At 43.9% G+C, this 12,590-nt stretch overlaps 1 protein-coding gene across 4 annotated transcripts in view; it reads left to right on the plus strand.

The window, feature by feature from the left end:
- Positions 1–12,590, plus strand: part of mettl22 (methyltransferase 22, Kin17 lysine) — a 65,802-nt gene that overhangs the window by 10,797 nt on the left and 42,415 nt on the right. Inside the window, exons 1-4 of one of the 4 annotated variants that reach the window (XM_080206641.1) lie at positions 506–529; positions 1,541–1,645; positions 3,528–3,675; positions 9,714–10,082. In XM_080206641.1, the coding sequence (XP_080062767.1) occupies positions 3,570–3,675; positions 9,714–10,082 (475 nt within the window). In that variant the 5' untranslated portion in view covers positions 506–529; positions 1,541–1,645; positions 3,528–3,569. Of the gene's footprint in view, positions 1–505; positions 578–1,540; positions 1,646–3,527; positions 3,676–9,713; positions 10,083–12,590 lie in introns of those variants that run through there. The other 3 variants (XM_080206640.1, XM_080206643.1, XM_080206644.1) reach the window with 3 other exon arrangements.

Here is a 12,590-nt window from a genome sequence, read left to right on the forward strand (position 1 = left end):
CAGTTGTGTGGGGTTTTCAGGGCTGTTTTCCCAGTTGTTTGGAATTTTCAGGGCTGTTTTGCCAGTTGTTTGGGGTTTTCAGGGCTGTTTTGCCAGTTATGTGGGGTTTTCAGGGCTGTTTTACCAGTTGTTTGGGGTTTTCAGGGCTGTTTTACCAGTTGTTTGGGGTTTTCAGGGCTGTTTTGCCAGTTATGTGGGGTTTTCAGGGCTGTTTTACCAGTTGCTTGGGGTTTTCAGGGCTGTTTTACCAGTTGTTTGGGGTTTTCAGGGCTGTTTTTCCAGTTGCTTGGGGTTTTCAGGGCTGTTTCGCCAGTTGTTTGGGGTTTTCAGGGCTGTTTTGCCAGTTGTTTGGGGTTTTCAGGGCTGTTTTCCCAGTTGTTTGGAATTTTCAGGGCTGTTTTGCCAGTTGTGTGGGGTTTTCAGGGCTGTTTTACCAATGGTCTGTGTTGAGCAGCGGTAGGAACCAGAATGCGCGGGTCCAGTTGCTGGGAGGGAACATTAGGCTGACGGAGCGCTGAGGATATGGGGGGTGGGTTTCGGCGTGACTCCAGTTATAGAGCGGGTGAGGGAGGGCGAGGTGGGTTTTAATGGTGTAGAGACTGGTGTGATTTGAAATGTTTCCGACACACGGAGTGTTGTTTTGGATGAAGTGGTGACGGTGTCTCGGCTCCAGAGCCTGACTGTCTGCCACACCGACACAGTAAGAAGTCTCACAGCATCAGGTTAAAGTCCAACCAGTCTAACCTGGTGTTGTGAGACTTCTTACTGTGTTTACCCCAGTCCAACACCGGCATCTCCACGTCATGCCACACCAACATCCAGAGGGAGCTGGCTGTGTGAATGGACTCGCACCAACACAACAAGGAGTCACTGCACGCTTCAGCACTTACTCCTGGAGACTGGGCAAGGCCTCACATACTGATGGCGCCTGAACTTGACCCCCACCTACATATCCGAGTTGTGCTGGCAAGGTGCTGCTGAAGCCTGAGGCTAAACTGACCTGGGACATATGCCTGCCTCATTATTGCAGACAGATGGTCCCTCTGTGTATGATGCACCAATTAATTCACAGCCATGATTGCCAGCTCTGCTTGGACAGTGGTTAGCAGTGCTGCCTCACAGCATCAAGGAGCCGGGTCCAGTTCCCAGCTTGGGTCACTGTCTGTGCAGAGTCTGCGCGTTCTCCCCATGTCTCCAGGTGCTCTGGAAGAAACCAGAGCGCCCAGAAAATGTCCAAAACACATGCTGGTTAGGTGCGTTGGCTATGCCAAAGTTCTCCCTCAATGTACCCGAACTGGTGTCAGAATGTGATGACTACCAGATTTTCAGAGTAATTTCGTTGCAGTGTTGACGTAAGCCTACTCGTGACACTAATAAACTTAAAGCGTTGTATGGTAGGCATCACCAGCGATCGGACTCCTCAGTCAAACAGCCCTGGTCACCCTAATGCCGAAGTTTTAGCAGCTACTAAACACAAAATGGTCAAAACCTGTCAGAAAAACACCTGATGTTAAAATCTGGTTATGATTTTCCTCCCTAGTTGCTGGCGGCAGTGTTGACTACATTAGTGATGGATTCCTGGAGACTCAAGGGCAGTCTTAGAGTGTGACAATCCTGCTCACCAAATCTTGGAATCACAGCCGATGTAAGCACTGGTCTTGACAAGTTCTAAATAAATACCTAAGGTGCAAGTATGAATACACCAGCAGGTGGACTCAGAGCACCTGTGGTGTAGTCTGCTTTCCCTGCATTGTTCAGCTCATTCTTCTCCAAAACATACAGCTATGCAGGTTCTCAGACTCATTGTGACACTGTTACGACTAAGGGGAGAAAATTATTGTGCCAAAACAATAGCTAAATGATCCCTACATACTTAAAAACACTTAGGAACAAATGGAATAATGTGCAAAGAATCTCAAATGACCTCTGTGCAGTCAATATCCAACAGCTTGGAACAGGAGTTTTATACCATGGGAAGGTTGTAGATCTATATTGCATGCACAAACATTAGGAAACTGCATGGATGATTAATGATGTAGTCAGTACAGCTTAAATTGAAACAAAGCATTTACTTAGACCAACCAGAAATACATATTAAATGGCCAGGTGTCTTGCATCATGGATTCTCAATCCTCCTTTCACTTTGTTATAAACCACAAAGATAATCAGAAAACCTAGTGCATTTCAAAATTTTCACAGCCACCTTGTACAGGGGGCAAAGTGTTTGCTCACCTGACTGTAAGTATCAACTACTGGAAAATTACAAAAAAACTGCATACAGGCATTGTTCAGAATGCCTGTAGAGGTTCAGCCAAAACAAAAGGTTGTCACAATCAAAACTATTCAGTCGAGTCAAAGAAAGTGTACTAAAAGGAGTCTGACAACAAACAGCTGCAGACAAAGAGCTGATGGCTCCCTATCTCATTACCCCTCACTTTCCTTGTATCGAATGGGCATCAAAAAAAACTTCATGTTATGGGCAGTTGATTTCATGGGTTTCTTTTGGTGTTATCACTTTGGGAAGCAGATTTGCAACATGTCATAAGTAAGCAGGAGTGATAATGAAATGACCACTTTAAAATAACAAACATAGAAAATAGGAGCAGGAAGATGCCATTCGGCACTTTGAGTCTACTCCACTATTCATTCTGATCGTGGCTGATCATCCAATCAGTGGCATGATCCTGCCTCCCCCCCCCCAGACCTTTGATCCCCTTTGCTCCAAGTGCTACATCGAACTGCTTCTTGAAAAAACAATATTTTGGCCTGAACTACTCTCAGTGATAGTGAATTCCACAGATTTCACAAAATGAAATCTCTCACTTTGGAATCTCTCTCATTCCAAAGTGAGAGATTTCTTCACCCACTCTCTGGGTGAAGAAATCTCTCCTCATCTCTGTCCTAAATAGTCTACTCTGCATCCTCCAACTGTGACCCCTGGTTCTGGACATTCTCACCATCGGGGACATCCTTGCATCTACTTTTGTCTAGTCCTGCATTATAGGTTTCTATGAGACACTGCCCACTCCACCCCACCCCCCAACCCCCACCACCAATTCTTCCAGAAAATACAATCCTAACTGACTTAATCTTTCCTCATATGTCAGTCCTGCCATCCCAGGAATCAAATTAACTTGTCAATATATTTTCAGCGAAACATTAAATAAAAAATAGTATTTAATTCTATTAAATTAACAGTTAATGTTTGCACTATCTGACTCCATTGTTAAAGCCTCACGTGAAATACCAGTGAAAGCCCATTCCTGGATTGATAAAGAAAAATAGTTAAATCTGCAGCTGCGTTTCATCCATATTATGATATGCCTCTGAATGTGTAAGTTGCTGAGAGTATACAAAATGTTTCTCATCTGTTGCTCTGTAAATTAAATCTGAACATAATTGTAACTCTAGGACAAAATGCTTTAGCAGAATTATTTTCTGAATGTTTGGTGTTTTATTTGTCATTAAGTTAAATGGTACTTCGGGCATGTATTATTAAATATGCACTATTATTTCTGTATTTGCAGTATTTTGACGCTCTGCCATGCTGAATCAAACAGAGGGAATGCATGGATTCCATTACATTTAGGAGTGACACAGTGCTTTCTGATGTCCACATGTACACACCAAACATTAGGCACCTAATGGTGAGACTAAATGCAGTCGGACAACCAGGTACTGTATGAGAATAACGTCACATCATATTTTCCGTTACACTCATTTTTGACTGTTTTCACTACTGGCCTTGTTATTGAGGCAGGTGAAATAATTGGAAGATATCCGTATGCCACCATCTGATCTTCTCCTGGCTGTTGGATGAATATTCATTTGGACTGTGAGTGTCCCATCCTGTCAGGCCCTCCTTCAAGTAACATCCCTTTAGGCCCCAGTCCTTGGCAGTATCACCTTGGAAATTCCCTTCAGGCACTGACAACTTGGCAGTGTAGTGTCAGCGATTATGCTAGTGTGGAGTTGGAATCAGCAATCAATGAAAACTATTTATTTCAGTAAACCTATTTGCTGGCCCTCACACTTAGGCAACTCAAGCTGTTGTTGTTCGCCCATCGTCATCAATGAGGACCTCAACACCATTAGTCATTTTAAGGCTGGTTGCGGTGTGTCCAAAGATGACTGATCAGGCCAATTTGGGCACGGAATGTCCTGGCGCATATTGGACAGACTTGTGTAGACACAGTAGTTGTTGCGCTGGTGCCTCTGGACTTGCACAACTCACGTTTAAGTTATGCCTTGTGAGCTTGACAGCCTTTGTGGATGAGGCCGCGCCAGGTAGAGCGATTTTGTGTCACCGTTTCCCATGTGGTCGTGTCAATGTCAAGCGATTTCAGGGAGGCCTCGAGTGTGTCTTTGAAACGTTTCTTCTGCCCTCCATGCGAGTGTCTTCCAGCAGAGAGTTCCCCAAAAAGGAACTGTTTGGGTATGCACTCATATGACATATGGATGACATGACCTGCCCAGTGGGTCGGCGCTCTCACCAGCAGTGTGTGGACTGATGGTAGACTTGCTGTAGAGAGAACTTCAGTGTCTGGTACTTTGTCTTGCCAACGGATGCATAATATTCTGCGAAGACAAGTCATGTGGAAGTGATTGAGCTGTCTTGCATGCCTTCGATACACTGTCCATGTTTCACAGGCATACAGGAGGGTAGTGAGTACCATGGCACTGTAGACCTTCAGTTTTTTTGCTGGGCTGATTCCTCAACATTCCCATACAGTGGAGCACAATCTACCGAAAGCAGAACTTGCCTTTGCTATTCTGCAGTTAACTTCCGTATTAATAGTCACTGCTTGGGAGAGGATGCTGCCAAGATAAGCGAACTGGTCCACTGCCTGTAGTTTCTGCCCTATGATTGTGATTATGGGCTCTGTGTACGGTGCATGAGGAGCAGGCTGGTGCATGACTTTGGTCCTTTTAATGTTGATGGTGAGTCCAAAGTTGTCATAAGCCGTGGAAAATTTGTCCATACTGACTTGCATCTCTGACTGTGAGCCAGCATGGATCCAGATCTTAAACCTGGTGTTGTCAGACTTCTTACTGTCTGAGCCAGCATACAGGGCACAGTCATCAGCAAAGAGGAAATCTCTCAGAACAGTCTCCTTCACTTTGGTAATAGCTTGAAGTCTGCTCAGGTTGAAGAGCTTCCCATCCACTCTGTACTTGCGGCTGACTCCAGCAACACCGTTCTGGAAGCCGTCATTCAGCATGGCAGTAAACATCATGCTGAACAGTGTGGGTGTGAGCGTACAGCCCTGTTTGACACCATTGGTGACTGGGAATGCTTCAGAGGATTCTCTGCCATCCAGTACTCTGGCCATCATGCCATCATGGAACTGGCATACCATCTGAATGAATTTGGGAGGGCAGCCAAACTTTGACATGATCCTCCACAGGCCTTGTCGGCTTACAGTATCAAAGGCTTTTGTGAGGTCAACAAAGGTTGTGTAGAGCTCATGATTCTGCTCCTGACACTCCTCCAGAAGTTGGCGCGCAGCAGAAATGTCAGTAGTTCCACGACCTTAGTGAAAGCCGCACAGTGACTCTGGAAGCAGACCCAGCTCCAGATGAGTGACCAGACAATTTAGCAGGACTCTTGCGGGTGTTTTTCCTGTGATGGAGAGCAGTGAGATTCGTCGGTGGTTGTTGCATACTTGCTGATTGCCCTTCCTCTTGTAGAGGTGTACAATGGAAGCATCTTTAAGTTCCTGAGGAATGGATCCTTGCTTCCAAAATGATTGGAACAACTTGGTGAGCTTCTCGATATGTGCAGGACCAGCAGCTTTACAGATCTCTGTGGGTATGGCATCTGCCCCTGGGGCTTTGCCACTGGATAGCTGGCTGACAGCTTTCGTGACTTCGGCTACTACCGGTGATCGTCCATGGCGCTGTTGATATCAGCCTGTGGAATCCTGTCTATTGCCTCATTGTTAATAGATGACGGTCACTTCAAAGTGTTCAGCCCAACTCTGCAGGATCTGAGCCTTCTCTGTAATGACAGTTGTACCATCTGTACGCAGGAGGGGGGATCTCCCGAGAGATTGAGGTCCGTAGAGAGTGTTGAGGGTTTCATAGAACTGTTTCAAGTCGTTTCTGTCAACGTATCCCTATATCTTATCTGCCTTGGCACTCAGCCAGGCAACCTGCATTTTACACAGTTTATTCTGGACTGTCCTGCGAGCACTAGTAAAAGCATTTTTCTTGGGAGCTGAAGATGGGCCGTTCTGACAGGCCCGATGAAGACAGTGCTTTTCAACAAGTAGAGCCTGTATCTCCTCATCATTCTCATCAAACCAATCGTGCAGCTTGCGGGTAGAGGGCCTGAGCGTCTTCAGCGTAGATGTATGGACAGCATCTCTGAAGCATTCCCAGTCATCCTCAGCGCTGCCTGCAAGGTGTAGGTCAGCAAGCTTGATTTCTAAGTCTTCAGCCAGTGCTGAAGCTACGCTGGGGTTCTTTAGCTTGGCCGCATTGATTCTTTTCATAACCTTTCTTCCTTGTGGTGGCCTCTTGGGTCTGATGCGGAGCCTCATTTTGGAGACAATGAGCCTGTGATCTGTCCAGCAGTCAGCACCACACATGGCCTTGGTCACTCTGACATCCTGCCTGTCATTTCTCCTGACAATGACTTAGTTGATAAGAGGCCAATGCTTAGAGCAGGGGTGCATCCAGGAGGTCTTGTTACTGGTAGGCAGACGGAAGGTTGTGTTGGTGATGAGGAGGTCGTGTGCTGCACAGGTCTTCATTAAGAGTAGGCCATTACTGTTACACTTGCCCATTCCATGCCTCCCAATAACTCCCTGCCAGACTGCAGAGTCACACCCTACTCTTGCATTGAAATCACCAAGCAAGATCAGCTTGTCAGTACTGCTCACTGCTGGTAGCAGGACGTCTAGTTCTTTGTAGAACTTGTCTTTCATCTCGTCCAGGTTGTTCATTCTGGGGGCATAGGCGTTGATCAGGGTGGCTTGACTTCTGTTCTGTAGCAGAAGCTGTAATGTCATAAGCCGGTCGTTTACACCCTTGGGTAGACTATCAAGTTTCTGAACAAGGCGACTCCTGATGGCGAATCCAACTCCAGCATCACGAAGCTCATCGCTGCTGTGACCGCTCCAGAAAAAAGTGTATCCACCTCCAGTTTCAGTCAACTGACCTATGTTAGCAAGACGAGTTTCGCTCAGGGCTGCAATGTCAGTGTTGTATCTTGCAAGCTCTCTGGCAACTAAGGCTGTCCTTCTCTCTGGTTTGTCTGCTGTAAGGTTGTCCAAAAGCGTGTGCATGTTCCAAGTGCCAGTGGTGAGTGGTGTCATCTTGTGTTTTATTTTATTTGCTCGACTGCAAGATGGGATCCCCGCCAGCCGCAGTAAACTGGCCAGGGTGTAGTAAAGCAGGCAATGTTTATGGCACCTTTTCTAGCCCCTTCCTCATTCTACGGAGGTCAGCAGTGCGTTCCTGGAGGACTGCTCAGTCACCCAGATAGATGCCAAGTTCTACTGCTGCTTCAGTCAGCGAAAAACAACCATTAGACCTGAGCCGCCTGCGTACAGGTCCGTGACTACAGCTCCCAGTGTATCCATACCTGCTGCTTCATCGCTCGCCCATCACCACAGGACGTCAAGGGTTGAACAGGACACTGATGATGATGGTGTCAAGACTAGCGCTTGATTTGGATGAAAGTGAGGAAGAGTTGCGCAGCGTCAGCCTCACTCTCTCTTCCCACTTCCCATCTAGATCCAGCGGCAAGACAAGAGTCAAGACGGCTGGAGGTGGGACTAGGCCCAGTGGATGACCAGGACATCTTCTGTGTCTTGTCCTGCTCTTCGCATTCCACAACGCTTGCCTTCTTGACCATTGGACTTTCCATTGGTCTTGTCCGCTCATTCCGCCGGACCCTGTCTTCACGTGCTGGGATAGACATCTCCTTATCTCACTGAGGATTGAGACCCGTCGGCTGCCCTCACCTGGTTTAGCCAGCTAGTCGAGGCCGTTGCTCGGGGTGTGCCCGCTGTCGCATGCAAACAGCTACGGGGAGCCACAGCTGAGAGCTGAGTGCCAGGTGGGGACAAAAGATGGACAAACAGCCCTGAAAGGACACAACATGTTCCCCCACCAAAGCTATTACCCCTCCCTGACACCCCATACATGCCCAAACTCAAGCTATAAGCCAGGAGAGACACTTGCCTGTGTTTGATATAAACAGTGTATTCACGTTAGCCAGATTCTTTACAGTAGAGAAGGCTAAGGGGGAACATGATTGAGGTATAAAAGATAATAAGGAAAATGTACAGGGTGAGTAGGGAGCAGCTGTTCCCCTTGGCTGAGAGTTCAACCACAAGAGGGCATAATTTTAGGGTAAGGGGTATGAGATTCAGAGAGGATTTAGGAAGACATGTTTTCATTCAGAGGGAATGGGAATCTGGAATGCGCTGCCTGGGAAGATAATCAAGGCTGGAAACCTTACAACCCTCACAAAATATTTGGATGAGCACTTGAAAAATCATAAGAAAATGGGACAAGTGCAGGTAAATGTGATTAGTGCGCCTTTAGTGGTAGACATTATCAGTGCAGATTTGATGGTCCGAATGGCTTTTCTGCACTGTGTTACTCTGTATGTGTGTGTGCATAAACAATCTCTTTAATGCCCAGCCAAAAAAGTTCCTTTTCTTGTACTGACTTTAAACCTGACATTGATCTTTGAAATAATGTGGTTTACTTCTTACATGTCAAAGCCAGATTGAGTTCATTATCTTTTCCAACTTTAAACTCACTGACAGCCAAATTCAAACCCACACTTGCAAATTCCTAGCCATTGAGGTGTCCATCAAAAGAATATTTCGTCCTGTACTTCTCACAGGCTTGACCAAGGTTTTCACCACAGCCACATTTGTCAGTTCAAACCACCCTGCTGGGATGCTAGTAAACTGAGATGTTTGAAATCAAATGATGTTTTGATTGACTTATTCTAAGTTGTCTGAATTAGCCGGTAGGTGGAGAATTGTGTCGGTAGGGTTAAGTCAGGTAACCGAGAATTGTATCAGTAGGAGTAAGTTAGGTAATTAAGAACATCAAATTAAGACATTTGGTTAAAAAAAAGACAAGGGAAAGTGCAAATATTTTTCCTTCAGTGAGTTGGTATGATCTAGTATGCATTGTCTGAAAGGGTGGTGTAGGCAGTAACTTTCAAAATTGAATTAGACTATACTTAAACAGAAAAGAACGGGGCTGTGAATATAATTGAAGAACACTTTCAAAGAATGGAATGGGCTGATTGGCTTCTTTCTGTGGGTTCCTAGTCTGTACATAGCTAACGTGTCAATCTGACCAAAAGTGTTGTTATATCTAAATAAAGGTGTTAAGACAAGCTTCTGAAGTATAATGAAGTAATTCCTTTACATCCCAGGCTGGTTAAAAAAATTCTGTAACTGCTAAAAACTGCAGCGAGAAATAGATAAAGTAAATTATGATCCAAATATTCTAACAGATAAAAACATTTCTGTCACAATTCTCATCTGAAAAAAATTAAAATATTTTTCATCAATTTATTTAGCATTTTTTTTCCCCAAGAACTTTTGTAATCAGTGTGACATTGATGCAACCAATACGTAATTGTTGGTGTTGGAAAAATGTACATTCATACTTTGGAGATGATGAGGTTAACTATTTAAAGCTACGGTAAATTACTCTTTCAATTAATTTTGCAGTTTTTGTGTCAAAGTTCAGAATCCTACGCAACATTAACGTCTGCAGCAAAGATGATATAGGGGACCTGGGCAATGAAGAAAACAGAGAACTCGTTGGTGTAAATAATGCTTCAACTAGTCGGGTTGATTGCAGCAATACTATGGCAAATGAAAAGAAAGATGAGGAGAAAAAAGAGACAGCGGCCACTGAAATCCTGCTAGATGACGACGGAGATCTGGATGTTCCTCGGAGACCTAGTGATTTCGTTAATTCTTGTGAAAAGGATCTATGGAGGGAAAAAGTGTATCCCACAATCATAAGTAAAGGGGAAGAGGTTCCCTTTGAGGAGTACGATGAGGACTGGAGTATTTGCAATGACATCAGAATAGGTAAGTTAGTAAAAATGCTCATGCACTGAATCATGTGACATAAGTTGCATTTTTGAATGCTTGGAATTGCCACATGCTAATCAAGTAGGTGGTCTTTGTCTCAATAACAAATTACAAACCGAGTTAACTTGATTTTTTAAAATCTTTTGTAACCAATTAAATAAATTATCCTTCTTATGTTCTACAATCTTGTTGGGCAGATTGATGCCTTTATTCTGGTTGGACCACATATGGACTAATGAGTAGTTCTGGGCACCACACCTTAGAAAGGACATATTGACCTTTGAGGGTTTGCAGTATAGATTTACCAGAATGATACATGGATTCCAACAATTAAATTACAAGGAGAGATTACACGAATTGTTACTATTCCCTGGAATTTGGAAGATTAGGAGTGATCTGATGATGTTTTCAAGATATTGAGGTAGTTGGAGTGAAAGTATTTCCACTGTTTTGAGAGTGGCACAGTTGTTAGCAGTGCTGCCTCACAGAGCCAGCGACCTGGGTTCGATTCCCAGCTTAGGTGACTATGAAGAGTCTGCACGTTCTCCCTGAGTCTGCGTGGATTTCCTACGGTTGCACTAGTTTCTTCCCACAGTCCTAAAGACGTGCTGGTTAGGTGCATTAGTCATGCTAAATTCTCCCTCAGTGTATCCAAACAGTCTCTGGAGTGTGGCGATTCAGGGATTTTCACAGTAACTTCACTGCAGTGTTAATGTAAGACTGCTTGTGACACGAATAATAAATAATAAAATAAAGAGTCTAGTGGCATTGTCTAAAAATTAGAACATGACTTTTTAAGATTGAGATTAGAAAGTATTTCTATATACGAATGGTAAAGGGGCGGCATGGTAGCACAGCGGTTAGCACTGCTATCTCACATCACCAGGGACGCGGGTTCGATTTTTTTTGGATCACTATCAGTGTGGAGTTTGGACATTCTCCCCGTGTCTGCGTGGATTTCCTCCAAATGCGCCGATTTCATCCCACGTTCTGAAAAACGTGCTGGTTAGGTGCATTGACCTGAACAGCCACCGGACTATGGTGACTAGAAGAACTTCACAGTAACTTCATTGCAGTGTTAATCTAAGCCTTACTTGTGACTAATAAATAAACTTAAAAAAAATTCTTAAAAAAATGATAGAAGTTTGGAACTCTCTTCCACAAATGGCAAATGATGCAAGGCTAATTGTTTATTTTAGATCTGTGCTTAATAGGCTTTCTGTTAGCCAAAGATATGAAGGAACATGGGACAAAAAGGGGTGTATAGAATCTGACTGCAGATCAGCCATGAGCTCAGTGAATGGCAAGACAGGCTCATGTGGCTAAATGGCCTATTCCTATTCTTATGTTCATTAGTTCAGCTTTTATACTGATGTTCAGATTTTATAAAAGACCAACTACAGGGTTGTTGTACATCATACAATCTTTCAATCATTTTAGAATTACTTGAGCCAAAAAGGCCTTTTGGCACGCGACCATTACAAGTTCAACACAAATCCTACAAATCAGCCTGGGGCATGGATGGATAAAAAAACAGCAAAAATACCATGTATAGGAAAAGTTTAATCAGGGTTTTCTGAACATGTTGCTTTGTTTAATTTAGAAATTAGAAATTTTAGTCGTTGTGGAAGAAAAATTACCCTTTTTAGGAAAGATTTTGAACGGTTTGTGAAGAAGAGATCACCCATGTGGTGGTATGACCAGGACAACTGTTCAAATTAACATTAAAAAGCCCATTAAAGTACTACCTATTGCAATACATATTAACACACTGGCTAGAGATGGATTATTTGTAAGACAGAAGTGTCATGTAATGTAATGCACATAATTTTAACTTCAATTTGATTTATTATTGTCACATGTATTAATATACATGTGCACTATACAGTCAAAGCATACCGTACATAGAGAAGGAAAGAACACAGTGCTGTATGTAGTGTTACAGTCAGAGCTAGAAAAAGATCAACTTAACATAAGGTGGTCAATTCAAAAATCCAATGGCAGCAGGGAAGATGTTCTTGAGTTGGTTGGTACGTGACCTCAGACTTTTGTATCTTTTCCTATGTCTGGGGTGCATGGGTCCTTGATTATGCTGGCTGGTTTGAGTAATGGACTGAACTTCGTTCACGACTCTTTGTAGCTTTTTGTGGTCTTGGACAGAGCAGAAACCATATCAATCTGTGATACAACCAGAAAGGATGTTTTCTATGGTGCATCTGTAAAAGTTTTGTACCTAAAATGTGGGATTGGAGTGCAAAAATAAAGAAGTCTTGCTACAGGTGTTCAGGTGTTTTGGTGAGATGCATCTGAAAATACTGTACGCAGTTTTGGTCTTTACATTTGAGAAAAGATTGGCTTCCATTGGTGGCAATACAGCGAAGATTCACTAAATCTGTCTAGCAGATGAGACGGTTGTCCATTAATGAGAAGTTGAACAAATTGGGCCTATAAGTTTGGAATTTAGAAGAATGAGATGTGGTCTCATTGAAACTAACAAAATTCTGA

The sequence above is a fragment of the Carcharhinus amblyrhynchos genome, chromosome 18 (genome assembly GCF_965287045.1).
Source record: "Carcharhinus amblyrhynchos chromosome 18, sCarAmb.v2.hapA, whole genome shotgun sequence".
Taxonomy (NCBI): domain Eukaryota; kingdom Metazoa; phylum Chordata; class Chondrichthyes; order Carcharhiniformes; family Carcharhinidae; genus Carcharhinus; species Carcharhinus amblyrhynchos.